This window comes from Protopterus annectens, chromosome 13.part0 (genome assembly GCF_019279795.1).
Source record: "Protopterus annectens isolate FY-2018-M chromosome 13.part0, PAN1.0, whole genome shotgun sequence".
NCBI classification, from domain to species: domain Eukaryota; kingdom Metazoa; phylum Chordata; order Ceratodontiformes; family Protopteridae; genus Protopterus; species Protopterus annectens.
This window is the reverse complement of record NC_056747.1, coordinates 1,330,271,901-1,330,291,993: the sequence shown is the minus strand read 5'-3', so window position 1 is coordinate 1,330,291,993 and position 20,093 is coordinate 1,330,271,901. Positions and strand designations below refer to the sequence as shown.

General features: G+C 37.9%; 1 protein-coding gene across 1 annotated transcript in view; it reads left to right on the top strand.

The window, feature by feature from the left end:
- The first annotated feature begins 8,489 nt into the window (after window positions 1-8,489).
- GPR179 (G protein-coupled receptor 179) overlaps window positions 8,490-20,093 on the top strand; it is a 1,377,357-nt gene continuing 1,365,753 nt past the window's right edge. Inside the window, exon 1 of the mRNA XM_044055354.1 lies at window positions 8,490-9,960. Coding sequence (XP_043911289.1) covers window positions 9,116-9,960 — 845 coding nt within the window. The 5' untranslated portion in view covers window positions 8,490-9,115. The remainder of the gene's footprint in view (window positions 9,961-20,093) is intronic.

Genomic DNA, 20,093 nt, shown 5'->3' with positions numbered 1-20,093 from the left:
AGTGTTTTTCAGGAAAATGTACTATGGTACACCAGATACCAAGACGACATGTGTCTGGTATGGCAAGGTGACATCAAACTGATCAAAGGATTCATACAACATATTACCAACAAAACCAATTTTCTTGAATTCACTTATCAAGTAGGGGTAGATAGCATAACATATCTTGATGTACAACTGATTAATGACAGGTATAACAAGCAGTATAAAGCTACCATTTATAGGAAACCTACCTACTCCAATGCCTTCCTGCACTATACTAGTGAACATCCATATCACCAGAAAAGGGCAGTTGTTAAAGGCCAGTTGGTGAGAGCTGCACGGATGGTTACTGAAGATGTTGACTTTGACTTAGAATGTAACAAGATGAAGTCCATGTTCACAAGTAGGGGGTATCCTATCAAATTATTTTTAGAAACACTTACAGAAGTTAAAGATAAGAGATCCACAGGTTGGTTTAAACCTATTTTTACTAGTAGAGCATATAAGGATGGTATTACTACCAATACTAATCTAATTACACGACAGCATGACAAAAACGATGACAGTGTCACGTTATTACATCTCAGTTTCCTATCTACTTTTTCAGCTGACACGGCAAGAGTCAAAGAGATTTTTATAAAAAATTGGGCATTAATTTTGGAAGAACCGTCCACTTGTACTAAGCTAGGTATCAGACCCCGCTTCACTTTTAGAAGGGGTTTTAACCTTAAAAATCTGTTGGAAAGGCATAAGAATGAGCATCTAGGTACGAACAAGCAGGTACATAAAGGTATGCGTAAATGTGGGCATTGTACACAGTGTAAACACATTCAAGTGACTACTGACATCAATATTAATAACAAACACTACACAATAAATGGCTCCTTTAATTGTGAGTCCAAAGCTGTAGTATATGCAGCTTGCTGTCATTCTTGTCCCTCATTTTATATAGGTAAGACCGAGCGGAAACTAAAACAAAGAATATACGAGCATTGTTATGCTGTTAGTAAAGGTGATGTTAACAATGCTCTTGCTCGGCATATTTTACAATTTCCAACACATGAGTTTTTATTTTTGGTTGTACACCAAACACTTTTAGACCCGAGAGGGGGGCCTTGGCAACTTTTATTAGAACAAAATGAGTTGTATTGGCAAATCAAAACGGCTGCATACATTTTCCCTGGTTTAAATGAATTTGTGTCTATTAAAAGCGTGTTAAAATTAAAAGCTTTAAATAGATAACATATTAATTTTGCATAAAAGATTTTGAATTTGATACTGTACCTTTTTGTTGATTAAGTTTGAAACATAGTAACATTTACACAGTTTTATATATATAAAAATATGGACTTTGTTTTTGGTCATATATTCAGTATTATTATGATCAGATTTTGGTCTTTAACCAGCATGCAATTAATTATTTATTTTTACATATTACTATATATTTTTATGTGTCTATATTTAGCTAAATATCTTAGTTCTTACAGTAAATTTATGTCATTATCACATATTATACATTTTCAGTTTTGCCCTAGTAGCTTTTTAAAATGTGATTTTTTAGTATAACATTTACACATGTTATACATATATATTTAATGTTATTTATAAATCGAGTATTATGTACTTAACATTGTAACATTTTAGAGCAGGTTTCATACTGTTTAAATATTGTACTTTTATCTGGTTTTATTTTTATTGGTTGATTGAATGACTAATTGATAATTAACTACAAGCTATATAAGCATCAGTTTTATGTTGTTCTGGGTCTGAAGAAGGTGGAATATTTTTACCACTGAAAACGCTTACCATATTAAAGTTTTTAGTTGCTTTAGCATTACGTTATTCGTATTTGCTTATTTCAGCTTTCTCCTACCATTCAACTCGTTTTTCTTTTGATTTTTAATACATTGCATTGTTGCCAGGCTGTTTGTGTTAGAATTTATAGTGTAATGTGTGGCTGGGTTTTTATTTCTCAGTGGGGTACAGGTGAGGGGGTTAGTTTAGATGCACTGCATTGTTGTCAGGCGGTTTGTGTTAGTGTTTATAGTGTAATGTGTTGCTGTGTATTTATTTCTCAGTGAGGTATAGGGTAGGAGTTTAGTTTAGATACATTGCATTGCTGTCTGGCTGTTTGTGTTAGTATTCATAGTGTAATGTGTTGCTGGGTATTTATTTCTCAGTGGGGTATAGTGTAGTGGTTTAGTTTAGATAGATTGCATTGCTGTTAGGCTTTTGTGTTAGTATTTATAGTGTAATGTGTTGCTGGGTATTTATTTTTCAGTGGGGTATAGGTAGGGTTTTTTATTTAGATACATATCATTGCTGTCTGGCTGTTTGTGTTAGCATTTATAGTGTAATGTGTTGCTGAGTATTCATTTCTCTGTGGGGTATAGGGTAGGGGTTTAGTTTAGATACATTGCATTGCTGTCTGGCTGTTTGTGTTAGTATTTATAGCGTAATGTTTAGCTGGATATTTATTTCTCAGTGGCGAATAGGGTAGGGGTTTAATTTAGATACATTGCATTGCTGTTAGGCTGTTTTTGTTAGTATTTATATTGTAATGTGTTGCTGGGTATTTATTGTTCAGAGGGGTTCAGGGTAGGGGTTTAGTTCAGTTACATTGCCTTGTTGTCAGGCTGTGTTAGTATTTATAGTGTAATGTGCTGCTGGGTATTTATTTCTCAGTGGGGGTACAGGTTAGGGGGTCAGTTTAGATACATTGCATTGCTGTCAGGCTGTTTATTTTAGTATTTATAGTGTAATGTGTTGCTGCATATTTATTTCTCAGTGGGGTATAGGGTAGAGGTTTAGTTTCAATAGATTGCATTGCTGTCTGTCTGCTTGTGTTATTATTTATAGTGTAATGTGTTGCTGGGTACTTATTTCCAAGTGGGGTACAGGGGTACATGGTAGGGGGTTAATTTAGATATATTGCATTGTTGTCAGGCTGTTTGTGTTTTTATTTATAGTGTAATGTGTTGCTGTGTATTTATTTCTCAGTGGGGTATAGGGTAGGGGTTTAGTTTAGATACATTGCATTGCTGTCACGCTGTTTATTTTAGTATTTATAGTCTAATCTGTTGCTGTGTTTTTATTTCTCAGAAGGTTACAGGGTAGGGGGCTAGTTTAGATACAGTGCATTGTTTCAGGCTGTTTGTGTTAGTATTTATAGTGTAATGTGTTGCTGGGTATTTATTTCTCAGTGGGGTACAGGGTAGGGCTTTAGTTTAGATATTTTTATTTGTTGTCAGGCTGTTTGTGTTAGTATTTATAGTGTAATGTTTTGGTGGGTATTTATTTCTCAGTGGTGTAGAGGTTAGGGGGTTAGTTTTGATACATTGCATTGTTGTCAGGCTGTTTGTGTTAATATTTATAGTGTAATGTGTTGCTGGGTATTTATTTCTCATTTGCGTATAGGGTAGGGGTTTAGTTTAGATACATGGCTTTGCTGTCTGGTTGTTTGTGTTAGTATTTGTAGTGTAATGTGTTGCTGGGTATTTATTTCTCAGTGGGGTATATGGTAGAGGTTAAGTTTAGATACATTGCATTGCTGTCAGGCTGTTTGTGTTAGTATTTATAGTGTAATTTGTTGCTTTGTATTTATTTCTCAGTGGGGTATAGGTTAGGGGTTTGATTAGTTACTTTGCATTGCTGTCTGTCTATTTGTGTTAGTATTTGTGTAATGTGATGCTGGGTATTTATTTCTCAGTGGGGTACATGGTAGGGGGTTAGTTTAGATACATTGCATTGTTGTCAGGCTTTTTGTGTTTTTATTTACTTGCTGTTGCTGTGTATTTCTTTCTCAGTGGGGTATAGGGTAGTGGTTTAGTTTAGATACATTGCATTGCTGTTAGGCTATTTGTTTTAGTGTTTATAGTCTAATGTGTTGCTGGGTATTTATTTCTCAGTGGGGAATATGTTAGAGGTTTAGTTTAGATACATTGCATTGCTGTCTGGCTGTTTGTGTTAGTATTTATAGTGTAATGTGTTGCTGAGTATTTATTTCTCAGTGGGGTATAGGGTAGGCGTTTAGTTTAGATACATTGCATTACTGTCTGGCTGTTCATGTTAGTATTTATAGTGTAATGCGTTGCTGGATATTTATTTCTCAGTGGGATATAGGGTAGGGGGTTAGTTTAGATACAGTGCATTATGTCAGGCCATTTGTGTTAGTATTTATAGTGTAATTTGTTGCTGGGTATTTATTTCTCAGTGGGGTACAGGTTAGGGGTTTAGTTTAGATACATTGCATTGTTTTCAGGCTGCTTGTGTTAGTATTTATAGTGTAATGTGTTGCTGGGTATTTATTTCTCAGTGGGGTACAGGGTAGAGGTTTAGTTTAAATACATTGCATTGTTGCCAGGCTGTTTATGTTAGTATTTATAGTGTAATCTGTTGCTGGGTATTTATTTCTCAATGGGGTATAGGGTAGGGGTTAAGTTTAGATACACTGCATTGCTGTCAGGCTGTTTGTGTTAGTATTTATAGTGTAATGTGTTGCTGGGTATTTATTTCTCATTGGGGTATGGGGTAGGGGTTAGTATAGATACACTGTATTTTTGTCAGGCTGTTTGTTTTAGTATTTATAGCGTAATGTGTTGCTTTCTATTTATTTCTCAGTGGGGTATAGGTTAGGGGGTTTGATTAGCTACACTGCATTGCTGTCTGGCTGTTTGTGTTAGTAGTTATGTAATGTGTTGCTGGGTATTTATTTCTCAGTGGCGTATAGTGTAGGGGTTTAGTTTAGATACATTGCATTGCTGTCAGGCTGTTTGTTTCAGTATTTATAGTCTGATGTGTTGCTGGGTATTTATTTCTCAGTGGGGAATAGGGTAGAGGTTTAGTTTAGATACATTGCATTGCTGTCTGGCTGCTTTTGTTAGTATTTATAGTGTAATGTGTTGCTGGGTATTTATTTCTCAACGGGGTATAGGGTAGGGGGCTAGTTTAGATACAGTGCATTGTTGTCAGGGTGTTTGTGTTAGTATTTATAATGTAATGTGTTGCTGGGTATTTATTTCTCAGTGGGGTAGAGGGTAAGCCTTTAGTTTAGATACATTGCATTTTTGTCAGGCTGTTTGTGTTAGTATTTATAGTGGAATGTGTTGCTGGGTATTTACTTCTCAGTGGGGTATAGAGTAGGGGTTTAGTTTAGATACATTGCATTGCTGTCTGGCTTTTTGTGGTAGTATTTATAGTGTAATATGTTGCCGGGTATTTATTTCTCTGTGGGATATAGGGTATGGGTTTACTTTAGATACATTGCATTGCTGTCTGGCGGTTTGTGTTAGTATTTATAGTGTAATGTGTTTCTGGGTATTTATTTCTCAGCGGGGTATAGGGTAGGGGTTTAGTTTAGATACATTGCATTGCTGTCAGGCTGTCTGTGTTAGTATTTATAGTGAATTTTTTGCTATGTATTTATTTCTCAGTGGTGTACATGGTAGGGGTTTAGTTTAGATACATTGCATTGCTGTCTGGCCGTTTCTGTTAGTATTTATAGTATAATGTGTTTCTTGGCATTTATTTCTCAGTGTATTGGGTAGGGGGTTAGTTTAGATACATTGCATTACTGTCAGGCTGTTTGTGTTAGTATTTATGTAATGTGTTGCTGGGTATTTGTTTATTAGTGGGGTATGGGGTAGGGGGTTGGTTAGATACATTTCATTGCTGTCTGGCTGTTCGTGTTAGTATTTATAGTGTAATGTGTTGCTGGGTATTTATTCCTCATTGGGGTATAAAGCAGGGGATTAGTTTAAATACACTGTATTACTGTCTGGCTGTTTGTGTTAGTATTTATAGTGTAATGTGTTGCTGGATATTTATTTCTCAGTGGGGTGTAGGGTAGGGGGTACATCTAGATACACTGCATTGCTGTCAAACTGTTTGTGTTAGTATTTATAGTGTAATGTGTTGCTGGGTATTTATTTCTCAGTGGGGTATAGGGTAGGGGTTTAGTTTAGAAACATTGCATTGCTGTCTGGCTGTGTTAGTATTTATAGTGTAATGTGTTACTGGGTATTTATTTCTCAGTGGGGTATAGGGTAGGGGTTTAGTTTAGAAACATTGCATTGCTGTCTGGCTGTGTTAGTATTTATAGTGTAATGTGTTGCTGGATATTTATTTCTCAGTGGGGTATAGGGTAGGGGTTTAGTTTAGAAACATTGCATTGCTGTCTGGCTGTGTTAGTATTTATAGTGTAATGTGTTGCTGGGTATTTATTTCTCAGTGGGGTATAGGGTAGGGGTTTAGTTTAGAACCATTGCATTGCTGTCTGGCTGTGTTAGTATTTATAGTGTAATGTGTTGCTGGGTATTTATTTCTCAGTGGGGGATAGGGTAGGGGTTTAGTTTAGAAACATTGCATTGCTGTCTGGCTGTGTTAGTATTTATAGTGTAATGTGTTGCTGGGTATTTATTTCTCAGTGGGGTATAGGGTAGGGCTTTAGTTTAGATACATTGCATTGCTGTCTGGCTGTGTTAGTATTTATAGTGTAATGTGTTGCTGGGTATTTATTTCTCAGTGGGGGATAGGGTAGGGGTTTAGTTTAGAAACATTGCATTGCTGTCTGGCTGTGTTAGTATTTATAGTGTAATGTGTTGCTGGGTATTTTTTTCTCAGTGGGGTATAGGGTAGGGGTTTAGTTTATAAACATTGCATTTCTGTCTGGCTGTGTTAGTATTTATAGTGTAATGTGTTGCTGGGTATTTATTCCTCAGTGGGGTATAGGGTAGGGGTTTAGTTTAGAAACATTGCATTGCTGTCTGGCTGTATTAGTATTTATAGTGTAATGTGTTGCTGGGTATTTATGCAGCTGAGCAGGACCAAGTTTAGTAGTTTCTGTTTTCTTTCTTTTTTTCTTTAATTCTGTTTCACAGAATGCTGGTTTGTCATATTATTATGAATACAATATGCTGTTCTGGAATGCTAACTGACTGGTCTAATATAGCACTTTTTCATTTTTGTGAAGACTATTTTTTTTTCTTATTTGTAATGTCATTTTGTTATGCATTTTTATTTACGACTACAAGCAGCTGTCATTTTTCCCTGCTGGTTGTGATCTGTCTGCCTCACCTAAAAGTCAGAGTTGGATATAAAAGCTGATTCGTCCATTTTCTTATTAACCTGCTTAATTCATTTCAGGGCCTGGAACATACCCAGCAGTCAGTGGTGCAGGAAAGAGAAATGAGCCTTGCTTTTTTCCACAGTTTGTTATGTTTTGTTATTTTTGGACCACTGATTGTCTATGTTTGGAGGTATGTATGTGTATATGTGCATACTATATATGTATATATGTATATTTGTTTTTTGCTTGTTTTATTTTATTGATATAGGGAGAGTGGCCAGGTAGATTTGACCAGAAATGAATCATGGCCTAATTACATTAAAACAAAAGAAAATAAAAAAATAATAACTGAAAAAACATATATATATTTATATCCATACATCTATATCTATATATGGTTATACACACACACACACACAATTATAATGAGTTTTGTATTAAAAATAATTCTTTATTGTAAAAAAAGTGTGTACATACCAGATTTCCACATCTAGATTATACTGACAAGTTGGAAATGTTCAGATCAACAAACATTTGTGAAGTGCATATAAGACTAGACGTCTCAACTTCAGACATTAGATGAATATACTACTTGCAATAAACCAAACGAATATTATATTCACCAAATAACTAACATTTTATAAGTGGGGAAGATTTAGGTTACATAAGGTCTCACAAAAACTGGTCATTTCAGATCCATTTAAAAGCAGATAAACACATTGTTTATTTCTTATAGAGTGGAAAGCTTTCTAAACTGACCTCAGCTTTTGTATTCATCACATCTATAAAGTTTAAAAGATCAGAGTTCTATCCCCTGCTAATCCTTCCCAGTAGCTGTGTTGTTTCCTATGGATATGAAAGGGTTAAAGAAGCTTGTTGACTGCAGATTAGGCTGTTCTGGCAAGCAGAGCAAAACAGTCTGTGCTACACTTCCTCAGCTTTTGTTGAGTTATGCAGCTGAGGAGAACACTGTCCATTTAGAACTCTGCTCACATGTTTTCCTCCGGAGGAATGTAAATCCTTCATAACATTACGCTCATGTGTTTTCCTTATACCTGCTTTGAAAAGAACAAAAGCTGGCAGGAAGGCATGAAGAAAAAAGGGTTGTAGTATTTATGAAAAGCACTGTTTCATCTTAGAACTGCCAGAGAACGCCCGTACCACTCAGGTACATGCTGCAGGCACCGAAGAGTTAATGTGCAAATAGCAGACACGCTGTAGGGCTGCATGAATGCCACGGTTACCGGAGTCTGAGAAAAGAGATAGGGTTTGCGTTTACAAGTGCAACAGTACTAACCTGGTAAAATCTCATCCTGATCTGCTCTGCACACACACACACACACACACACACACACACACACACACACACACACACACACACACACACACACACACACACACACTGATGAATGAGCAGGAGTCTGAAGTGAATTCTAGCCTCTGGTTGCTATGGCGTTTCATCCAGGATACACTTGCATCACTGCCAGTCCCATCTCTCACAAGAGAGAGAAGAAACCTTTAGCTTGTCTTATTTCTCCTCCTCCCCTCCTCTGTGGTCTCTCCCAGCCATCTATTCCTGCATCCCTCCCTAAGTGGATTTTCACATTTAGAACATTAATGAGGGTGTTGGGATTAAGGAGCCTTGGCATGAGATGGATAGCAGCACAATGACCAAAGCGATGCAAGAGCAATACCAGCAGATGAGCAGCTAGTGGACCCAGTGACGTTTGTGTTACCAATAACAGAAGAATAAAGGAGGAAAGAGTATATTGTGCAATTACCTGGAGAGAGAGAGAGAGAGAGAGAGACTAGGTGTTTTGTGAAACTCAGTAATCTCGGCACTTCCACTGCTTTTAATAAAATCAGTGATCAACCATGACAGATAAATGTGGGTGGGAGGGGAGCCTCTGCTGACTGTTCACGATTTTATGAAAGTCAAGACGGGGGTGGGGATGTTTAGAAACCTCCAACTCCATATGGGTGAGTAAGCATGCTGACACAGATTTGGGACCACTGCTGAAACTCTGATTCGGAGTGAGTTTCTGTTACAGGTGATTGCAGAGGAAGATGGAGGTTTGGATGCTACTTTTTACTTGCTGTATGCACCTACAAATGATGTGTGGCTTTGCTATCTTCCAGCACCAAAAGCTGGCTACCAAAAAGGAGCCACTGAAAGCCAAAGAAGAGACTGCCTTGACTAGTGATTCAGTGCTGATGTCGGGGTCAGAAAGGGCAGAGCAGGAAAGTCACAACTTGGCACTTATCTTCCTGCAGTCAGGAGACTCAATGAGGCTGTCTCAGGGAAACTGTTCTGGTAAATTCCAGCTGCGGGGTCTAGGAGGTAGCACCATCCCAGCTTCTCTCTTTGCCTTCACCCATAGTGCAATTGATACCTTGACACATGCAACCAACTTCCTTAACCTGATCTTCCAGACCAATGACATAAGGGAATCTAGTATTAAAGAGGACATTGATTGGTATCATGCTTTGGTTAGAAGCCTTATAGAAGGGGATCCCCAAATCTGCAAAGCAGTCTTAGCTTTTGACACCCATCCTGTGTCGTCAAAGCCTCAGCTGATGCTCCAGGCAACCCGGGAGGAAAATGAGATCCTTCTCCGAGACATCTCTGCTATCTCCGAACACCTGCAGAACCTGACTTTTGAGACAGAGTGGTTCAATTCTTTTAAATTCCAAGGATCTCTCCATCTTCACAAGAGGATCCTGAACAATGATCTTACCACTCTAGATACCCCTAAATGGAACCGAGGGGACAGTTATATAATGGATAAAAAACAGATAAAGTGGTCTCCTCCTTTCTTGGAATGTGAAAATAGCAAGTTTGTCCCAAGATGGATGGTGACCTTGTCTTCTCCCTTCTATGGACTCAAACCTGACCTCAGCCCTGAATTTAAGTAAGTTCAGAAATCTCCTCTGTTGCACTTAGCTGTTTAATTCATGGCTATTTTTAGTGAAGCACTAAGTGACTGATAGGTAATACTAGAGACACAGTACCTACTGTTTTACAGGTGGGCATTGGTTTCTGTATTTATGTCTAACAGTGTTTCCCATTAATTACTAGTATGTCAGGACAGCATTGTTTGATCAGTTCTATATAAATAAAGCAAAGACAAATGTGAGAGTTATCTGATCCTGTCATACCAGTAGCACATGTGTGTGTATAGGGGGTAAGGTTTAAACAGTTTAGGTGGTGACTGTAAAACAGAATCACTTGAGATTTGATTTAAAAATGTCATCTCAATATGGAGTTGTATGTGTATTTTCTGACATTTTAGATTGACGTGCAGCACTACAACTCTGCTTAAATATTTATGAATCTAAAGATGCTCCAGATTGGCTGCCATATGGGTTGTTAATGTTCTGGAAATTAATAATTTGTCTGCAATTTAATGTATGGAATGTGGAATCAATGTAATTGTATGACATGGATAATTCAATACCAGCAAATACAAAAAAGGAAATATTCTTATGAAAAATGTGAGTCATTACTGTGACTGGACTTTTAAACCCAAACATCATTCTTTACCTATTCATTGCCTTTAGACTAGTGGATTGCTAGAAAGTCTTTCCTCTGCTGTACTCAGGATTGTTTGACCCCCCCGGACAACTTTCCAGCCCTTTCAAAATTACCAATTTATCTATTATTTTTAATTGCGTTTAGTAGCCTAAGATGTAGATCTGAAATGTCATGATTCAAGTAAGCCTTTCTAATATGAATGCTGGCAGGCATGATCAAAATACAGTGCATTTCTGCAGTAACCTGAAATGAGTTCCTTGTAGAAAGGAAGCAAAGAACATTTTTTTACTGGCAGAAGAAATATAAATATGAAGGGGGAAAAGGCACAACAAATGTATATCAATAATTACATAAGTAACGCATAAGGCAGCTGGTAACAAAGGATTTGAATGACATAGAGAACTAGATATGCATGCTATTGTAAAACAGTGTCACTTAACATATATGCAGCTACTGACAGACTGCTCTTGATTTATGAAGAAACGTTGCCTGACTTGGAATAATATTTTTAAATACTATAGAATGCAAAAGGTTTTATAAAAATCTTTTTAAGAGGTGTTGCTTCAAAAGAAAAGTGATATAGCTGATAAGTAGCAAATTATCGTTTACAGTGGTATGTAAATAAATGTTTGCTGAAACATAGCGCTGCCTTGCCTGAGAGGTTTCAGCCCTTTTCTGGGGTGGGGTGGTATCAACGTACACTGTGTTTTACTGCTGCCTGGGTGAGCACAGATGTTTCCAAGGCTGGAAGCTGGGTTATCAACCTGTTGGCATACACTAAATGCTTGGGTGGTATTGCATTCAGGATTAAAGCCTCCAGGGCTGGGTAAAGCTCTCGTAAAAAAAAAAAAAATGCCAGCACTGTAGGCACTGCACTGTTTATTGCTACACATCTTTTATTGATTTCACTAATGAACGAATGGGTCCACAGATGATGGATGCATATGGGAGGGAGGCATAAACCATGAATATAAATGAAAAAGGGGAGTTAATTCCATGCAAGAATAGTAACAGATATGGTACTGGTCAGGGGACGACAACACACTTTATAAATACTTTAAAAAATCCTAGAAATGAATGCATGAATTTTGACATACGTATGTATTACACTGGTACAGTATATGCATCATGTTTTCAATCAGCTCTCACTACAGAACAACTCAGTTAACTTAAACAATCAAAAGCTTTGTCTGATTTTCTGAACAACTGTTGCTTTGTTGACATTGTTTGTGTAATCCTGCAGTAAGGGCTGTTGTTATACGAAAGCTTAAACAGTGTTGCGTATTTCTTTATTTTTTTTTTTAATTTGGCCTTGTCTTTCTGTAAAGAATATTTGGCTTTAAGGGTACTTTGTGACCTATAACCCCTACTGCCATGGCAACTGATGTAAGTTAAAGAAACTGGATACGTCTATTGCATGGATACATGCAATCATGTTTGAGTCTCACTAAATGCACTTTCCGGAAAATTGTTTTTCACTAAACCTCTGACTCAGTGTTTTTTTTTCATTTGCCTTTAAAGTGTATACATGCTACATACTTTGCCTGATATTTTAATTTTTGTAAGGTTGCTGTCTATGCTGTTATTACGTAATGTAGTGCTTATTAGTGATACACAGGAAGACCCCATCTTGTTGCCAAAAGTAAGGAAGATGCAGTCTGGAACGGTTTTACAAAATATATGGCTTTTACTCATATTGTTTCTGCTGTTGCCCTGATATTACTTTTACTCAGTGAAGAAGAATGAAATCTTCTACAATTAGTGGAAATCTGGTACTTTTTTGCAGTCTTGGGCCAGTGAATAACTGGATGTGAATGTATTTTGCTATCATATAGCAGTATCTTGCTGTCTCCAAAGTACAGGTTTCTTGGTGAGATATCCACACTTGTATCTATGGCAGTGTAGTGTGCCATGGGTGTGTTTCTGTCTGTATCTAAGTGACGTGTCTCAGATGCAGCCCTCTCAGTGGTGTAACTACTGCAGAGCTGACATGTCTGTATATCTTTAGGGCTTAGAGACCGGCTGATACTGGGTGTTCCTTCCCAGTCTCTATATAAGTGATATTGCAAAAGATCTAGAAGAAGTTTCCTTTTTGACTGATGAGGCAAAGGTAGGCAGTATAGTTGTTATACAAAAAGGAGTACAAAAGGATGAAGAAAGAAGATAAAGATTTGGTTGGATTTTAGGAATGGTCTAATACATGCAACTTACATTTAATGCACAAATGTACAGGATAATGCATTTGGCAGTCAGTACCCCACCAAAGAAGTGTACAACAAGTGTGAGCCAGTAGTACCAATAAAAGAAGAAGTGGGCCTGTGGGTTACTTGTATCAGATGACCAGAAGGTAAGCAGGCAGTGTGTTAATGCACCAGGAGAAGCTAGTGAGGTAATGGTATGTAAAGGAAGAGGCACCCTAAACAGGAAATTAAACTACCATTCTTTACAGCAAGCTGGTAAGAGCTCTAGCTAAAGTATCGGCATCCATACAAGGTCCCAGGCATGATGAAGGTAGCTAAAAAGTTGGCAGCAAAAAAAGGTGCGCAATACTGCCTTCAAACCATCCAGACAAAGACAGGAAGAGCTTGATAAGTGCAATCTAGAAACAAAGGCACAGAATACAAATATGACAGAAATATTTAGCTAGCTAAACGGAATCTGGTCACTGCAAGTGGGTACCATATTAAAAAAAGAGACATGTTAAGAGAACAAGGGGATTTAATTTCACAATGCAAGATGACTCAGCTGAGACGTAAGGAAGTATTTTTTCACAAAAAGGGTAGTAGATGATTGGAACAGCCTTCCTTAAGGGATTGTATAGTCAAAACTAACAAAATAGTAATGGAATTAATGAATGAATGGTACAAACACAAAGCACTTCTTCTAAAGGGTTAGGAAAAAAAAAAGCTCTTTGTAAACCAGTATTTGCAGCTTAACCAGAAAGTAATTAATGGGCAGACCATGTGAGCTAAGCAATCAATGGAAGCTTGTTGTGTTTTTGTTTTACTCCTTCTCATGATCATCTTCCTCTTCTTAAAACAAGGAAAAGTATGGTGGCATATTAGTTAAAGCATCTTTCTTACAGATCCAGGGTTCAAGCCTCTCCTATTATTTCTGTCTCCCTAGAGTTTCCATATTCTCACCTCCAAACTATCCGGAAAACAAACACACTGTTTGAATTGGCTATTCTAAATACTGTCTCTCCTTCTCTCTTTCTCTTTCATTCTCCCTCTGTCTCTCTATAGCATATGTATATTTTATATATATATATATATATATATATATATATATATATATATATATATATATATATATATAATATGTATATAAAGCACACACACACACACACACACACACATATATATATATATATATATATATATATATATATATATATATATATATATATATATATATATATATATATATATATATATACACAGAGAGAGAGAGAGAGGTCAAGTTTCACTAATTTAAAGTTTCAATATATTTAACTCAATCTAATTACACAGAAAATCATTGAACTACAAAAAAAACCATTTTTCGCAGGGGGCAAGCATTCCTGTACTCCCCACCCCCCACTAATTAAATATACTAACTCCGAGATTGCACAAAAATGGAGAAACATCCTTAACCCACTTTTAGTGATTTTGCATTAACAGCCAGCAACACACTTGGTATACAGAACATACATTAACACACAAACATGCACACATCCATCCCCACATTCACACAAATGTACACATTTACATACAGTCACATACATATAAAACACTTTCAATCGCACCTACAAATGATCTATTTTAACATTGTTCTACATACGTCGACCTAATAAGTTTAATGAAATGCAGTACGATGTTAAAATCGAGTGACTGAATTCCAATGGGAGGCATTGCTCCCTTTATATTTTTTATTTATTTTATTTTATTTTACATTTGTTTACCAGGAAAGTCCGACTGGAACAAGGTCCATTTACAGCGGAGAACCGGAGAGAAACTCTCTATAACATAACAGTATAAATACAACAAATGACAAAAACGTTTCTGTACAGAGGCATATACACAATCAGAGCTCCATGTCTTTATATGACAACACATAATCTACGAATGACAGAAAATTTCTATACAGTAGCATATATACAATCAAGGAGATTTTTTTTTACCCAAGTTTGATTTGAGCAAGCTTGGTATATAGATAGCAGAACTTTGAATTCCCTATTGGTAGTACAAAGCATAAAAATGAAGGAATGGAATCTGGAAAATAATGCTATTCGGGAGATATGTCATAGCTTGAGAAGTAGTTTGTAGGATAGTAGTTCCTGATGGGGAGTATTTGAGTAGTACAGAATAGCTGAGGTAAGCAGTGAGGAGATGAGGTGTGGCAAGTTCGGAGGAGCGCAAAAAAGATTTTATGTGACACAGGGACAGAGCCATGATTGCAAGAGGTCTGACTTTAGTGATGTCTTGAAAAGTGAGATGGATGGTGCAGAGGAGATACTTTGGGGGAGGTTATTTCATTCCCTAGCAATGGTGTGGGAGAACAGACTTTTCCCTGCAGTGTTATTGGCTTTGGTTATGCAGAGCAGGGTTTTGTTGGATGAGCGTAGAGGGCAATTTGCAGAATATTGGTTTGGAAGTTGGTTTAGGGCTGGGGTTTTCTGAGGGTTCCTTATTATGCTGAAGGTGAGGACTAATCGGTGATAGCTAATTAGCTGAGGGAGTTCTAACCACTGTAGTTGCTTCAGGGCAAGACAGTGATGACTTCTAAAAGTGGAGTTAGTGAATTTTGCACTTTTATTGTAACATGACTCTAGTTTGTTTAGGTCTGTTTTCCCTAATATGAATTAGGACTGGTGATGCATACACTGGGGTAGACAAGAGGAGGGTTTGGGCTAAGGAGATTCTAGCTTGGTCCGATAGGAACTGTTTGTGTTTGTATAGGGTTCCTAGTTTCTTATGTACCTTTGTGATGGCTTGTGAGATATGGACATTAACGTTTAGATTGTTATCTATTTCAACCCCGAGCAGCTTAGTGTGAGGGGAGGGGGAGATTGTGGTCCCATTTTTGGAGGTGATAGTGAAGGTAGGAGGTGTGGATTTTGATTTATTGGGGGTAAAAAGGAGTGATTTGGTCTTGTTGGGGTTTAGAATAAGTTGGATATCAGTAATCCATTGTTCCACGGAGCAGAAGGATTCCTGGGTAAGCTTTTGAAAAGTGGTTATGGATGGGGCTGAGCAGATTAGGGTGGAGTCTTCTGCGTACTGTGTAAGTGATGCATGCAGGGTGGAAGTACGTAGTTTGTTAGTGAAAATGGTGAATAGTAGAGGACCCAGTATTGATCCTTGTGGGACACCTATAGTAGTTGGTAATAGAGGAGATAGTGTACTTTGCCATTTAACTGATTGTTTTCTGTCAGTGAGAGAGGGGTTCTAAATCATGAAGTAGTAGAGGGGGCAAAGGATGAGGTTGACAGAGTGTCTAAGAGTAGGTTATGGGAGACCATATCAAACACTTTTGATATAGCTAGGAATATGGCTGAGACGAATTTGCTGTTGTTTCTTAGTTGGTTAATCTGATTGGTAAAGGAGAGTAGAGCAGTGGTTGTGCTAAGGTTTGGGTGGAATCCATGCTGTGTGGGGGAGAGGAGGTTATGTGAGGATAAGAAGTGCATTACCTGGGAGTGAATACATTTCTCCAGAAGTTTGGAAATGGGAGATAAGATAGCAATTGGCCCGTAGTTTGATAGTTCATAGGAATTTCCGCCTTTGTGAAGGGGAATTATATGTGACAGTTTCCATAGATGGAGTACGTAGGTTTCTTGTATAGAGCAGTTTATAAGAATTGAGACAGGGTAGGCTAGTGATTCTGCAGCTAATTTTAGAAAATTTGTGGGTAAACCATCTGCTGCGAGTGTGGTAAGTTTTAGTTTAGAGAGTAGCTTTTTAACTAAAGAGGTTGGTATAGGTGAGAGTGTGAAGGTGGGTATGTTAGTTTGTTCTACAGTTAGGGTGGTTTTAGTGTTCTTGTTGGATAGTTGGCTAGATAGTGCGAGGATAGATTCTGTGAAGCAATGGTTGAATTCTGAAGCTATGCTATCATTATCAGAATTGTTGTTAGGAGATGGGGTGATGGTTTTGCCTGGTTTTAGAAGTGTATAGAGCAAGAGAACCAAAAGCTGCAGAAACGTATCAGTAACAGCAAGAGATTGACTGAGCAAGTAGGTAGCTTAGCCTAAAGATAAGGTAAGGTACGATTCAATAATAATTAATCTGTGGTTAGCTTCCCTAGGTGGGAGTGGGAAGTTGGAAATATAGAATGGGGAGTATGCTTTAACTAAAAGTTCCACCCAGCTATAGTAAGAAGGGTGAATTAGTAGAGTATGTTCCTACCGAGTGGCCAACTTCATTAAAGCTCTCCAAGTTAGAAGCTGAATGGAGCTCAATGCAGCTGTGCTCACCTCACAAAGATGGTCACAAAGTAAGAGAAAATTGTTAAAAACAAATTCAGTGATATTCACCTCATATACGTGTGTGTGTGTGTGTGTGTGTGTGTGTGTGTGTGTGTGTGTGTGTGTGTGTGTGTGTGTGTGTGTGTGTGTGAGTGTGTAATAGCCTTGTGTGAATTCAAAGCAAGAAGGCAGGCAATAGTAAATAAATCTAGTGGCAAAAAAAGACTGTATATTCTCAGTGAAATACTTGCCAACACAGATTTCTGTTCTCTGTAGAATATGATTGAATAAGAAGACTGAATGAATTAATTAATAAATGAATGAATATATGTAACAATTGACCTTTTCCCCTGTGGATTAGTTTGATTGGAATTATAGCATGGCACTGTGCCAACATCACTGACTTATCGTTAATGAGTGGGGGAGGGCAATAGTTATCATGGCTTTAGTCCTAATGTGTGTCATGGCAACATCTTGGAGGAGGGGGGGGGGGGCGGGACTGGGACCTGTACTGAAATAATGTGATGATGGGTTTGGTAACCAGTTCTAATGGCTGGTTGGTATTTCTAGTTTGCAGTGAATCTGGGGCTTGAGAGAAAAGTAGGAAACACTCCCCCCATCCTTCATGAAAACAGCCTGAGGGAAATGGGAGACGGGGTGGGGGGTTGGGGGAAGTGGTCATAGGTAGGCATGAGGAAAAAAAGCAAAATGTGAACTAACAGCCCATGAGAAACTACATGACGGTGGAGCTGGGGTGCACTGACCCCAAGTCAGTGAGGAGTGGAAACCCATTTCCCTCCATGCCATCTGAAACAAGCCACAGAAGTGGCACTCACTACGCTGTAGGGGGAACAGTCCTCTGTACCAGATTTATTGTTATCAGTTTTAGACCTTCCCCTATGCAGTCCAGCAAAATAATTATGGTTGGTTGCATAACATGGTAAGCTACCAATGATCCACAAATTACTGATACCTGTTTCAGATGAATTTAATTTTCACGGCCTCAATATGCATATTATTTCACATTGGGAAAACAGTTAACCAGACATTTCTGCCTGGCCATATATTATGCGAGTTCCCTACAACCAATTTATTTTGCTTAGTATTTTCTGCTTTTAACTATTTCAGGCAGCACTGCATTATAATTAGTCTCACCCTCTTGGCAGATATCAAGGACAAAGCCCAAACTAATTGGGGGGGGGTGGGGGCCCCATATCAGGGACATATTTTATCTATCAAAAGACAACATATCAACACAATTTTCTAAAGAATAAGCTGTCTTTTATAGCAGTCACCTATATTTTAATGAATTTAAACCAGTTTAGCCACAAAATTCAGAAAGAGAGCAACATTTTAGGGCAAAATCAGTATTTCCTTGGAAATCAGATAGACCTGACAGGTTTGTTGTATTTATGGTTTTATTCTTTCTTTCTTTATTTTTATGTCATTTGGACTCAGTACTGTATTTAGTGTTTAAACAAATTAATAGAAATGAAATGAGTTGGAAAAGGAGCACCTGTGCCTTATAGAACTAAAATGAAATAAATTATTAAGTTTCAAAGCTGGAGGAGAGGGTTTGAATCTTATCTGTGCTCATATGCATGCTGCTTGACTTTGAATATAATTGCCTGCATTGCAAGTCATCGATAAGGAAAATACTATTGATATCTACAGATCTTCAAGATCAACCAAATTGCAACAAAACAGGCAAATAAAAATGGTTGCTTTGCATGACTCTGTTGGACTGGCATCCCCTCCAGAATTAGTTCCTTGCCTTATGCATGCATAGCAAGTGTCAGAGCAGACTTTGGCTCCTGTGTGACCTGTAATAGGAGAAAGTGATACTGGAAAAATGTATGAATGAATGAATTTATATGATCTGTTCAAATGTTATTCTGATACGGATTTGTATGCAAGCTGCTACATGAATCACTCATTGGCTACATGGTGGGAGGCACTTAGGCTAAGGCACCAACTCCTGTCACTCATTGGCTACACGGTGGTTGGCACTTAGGCTAAGGCACCAACTCCTGTCTCTCATTGGCTACATGGTGGGAGGCACTTAGGCTAAGGCACCAACTCCTGTGGGGGAAGCAGAGTAATATAAGGGCTATACTGTCTACTGCCAAGTGTAATAATCCTACAATGGACAATTCTCATTGCTTCTGCAGTGGCCTACTTCCATTGATGTTGGGGATTGGTATAATGGTTGAGGTGTTTACCTCACAGACACAAAGTACAGGGTTTGGTCCTCGTCTCTGAAGGAGAAATTGGTTAGATTGAAAATGGCCCCCAAGGGCAGCTGGCCTAGTGCTTATCTATAAACCTATTGGAGATATTTCTCATCATAACAGTAATACTGCTCTCCCACCACAGGTACTTACTATACTGACACCATTGGATTCCCACGATGATTATTTTGCATTATATTTGCGGTATTCTATTCCTGCTATAGGCATTTCTCATTGCATGTATAGTTCGACTCCCACCATAGACAGTTCTTATTATATATGCAGTGTTCTTCTCACACCATCATGGTCATTTTACAGAATTGTTGCTGGTTAAATGCTTACTTAGTGTTATAGTATGTGCAGGGAGACTGCAATACTTAAACTCATGTCAAAAAGGTATCCATCACTTGTGGATCATTGCTGTAACCCACCGAGACCTGCAGTATTCCACTCACACCAAGAACATTTCTCATTGCATACTTAGTGTTATATTTCCACCATGGTCACTTTGCATTAGTTATGCAGTGTTTTACTCCAACCACGGTCATTTCACATTGCATGTACAATGCTCTGCTACTACCATAGTTATTTCACATTACATATACCATGTTCTACTCCCACAGTAGTCATTCCTGATTACAGATGCAGTGCTTAACTTCCATCATGGTTATCTCTGATCACAGCTGCATGGGTATTTCTCACATGTGGAGCCGTCTGCTCCCACCATGGACAGGTTTTCATTTCTTCTGTGTATTATTCTCTCACTACAAGTTTTTTCTGATTATACCTTCACATGCTGTCCCCATGAAAGGTATTTCTCATCATAGCAGC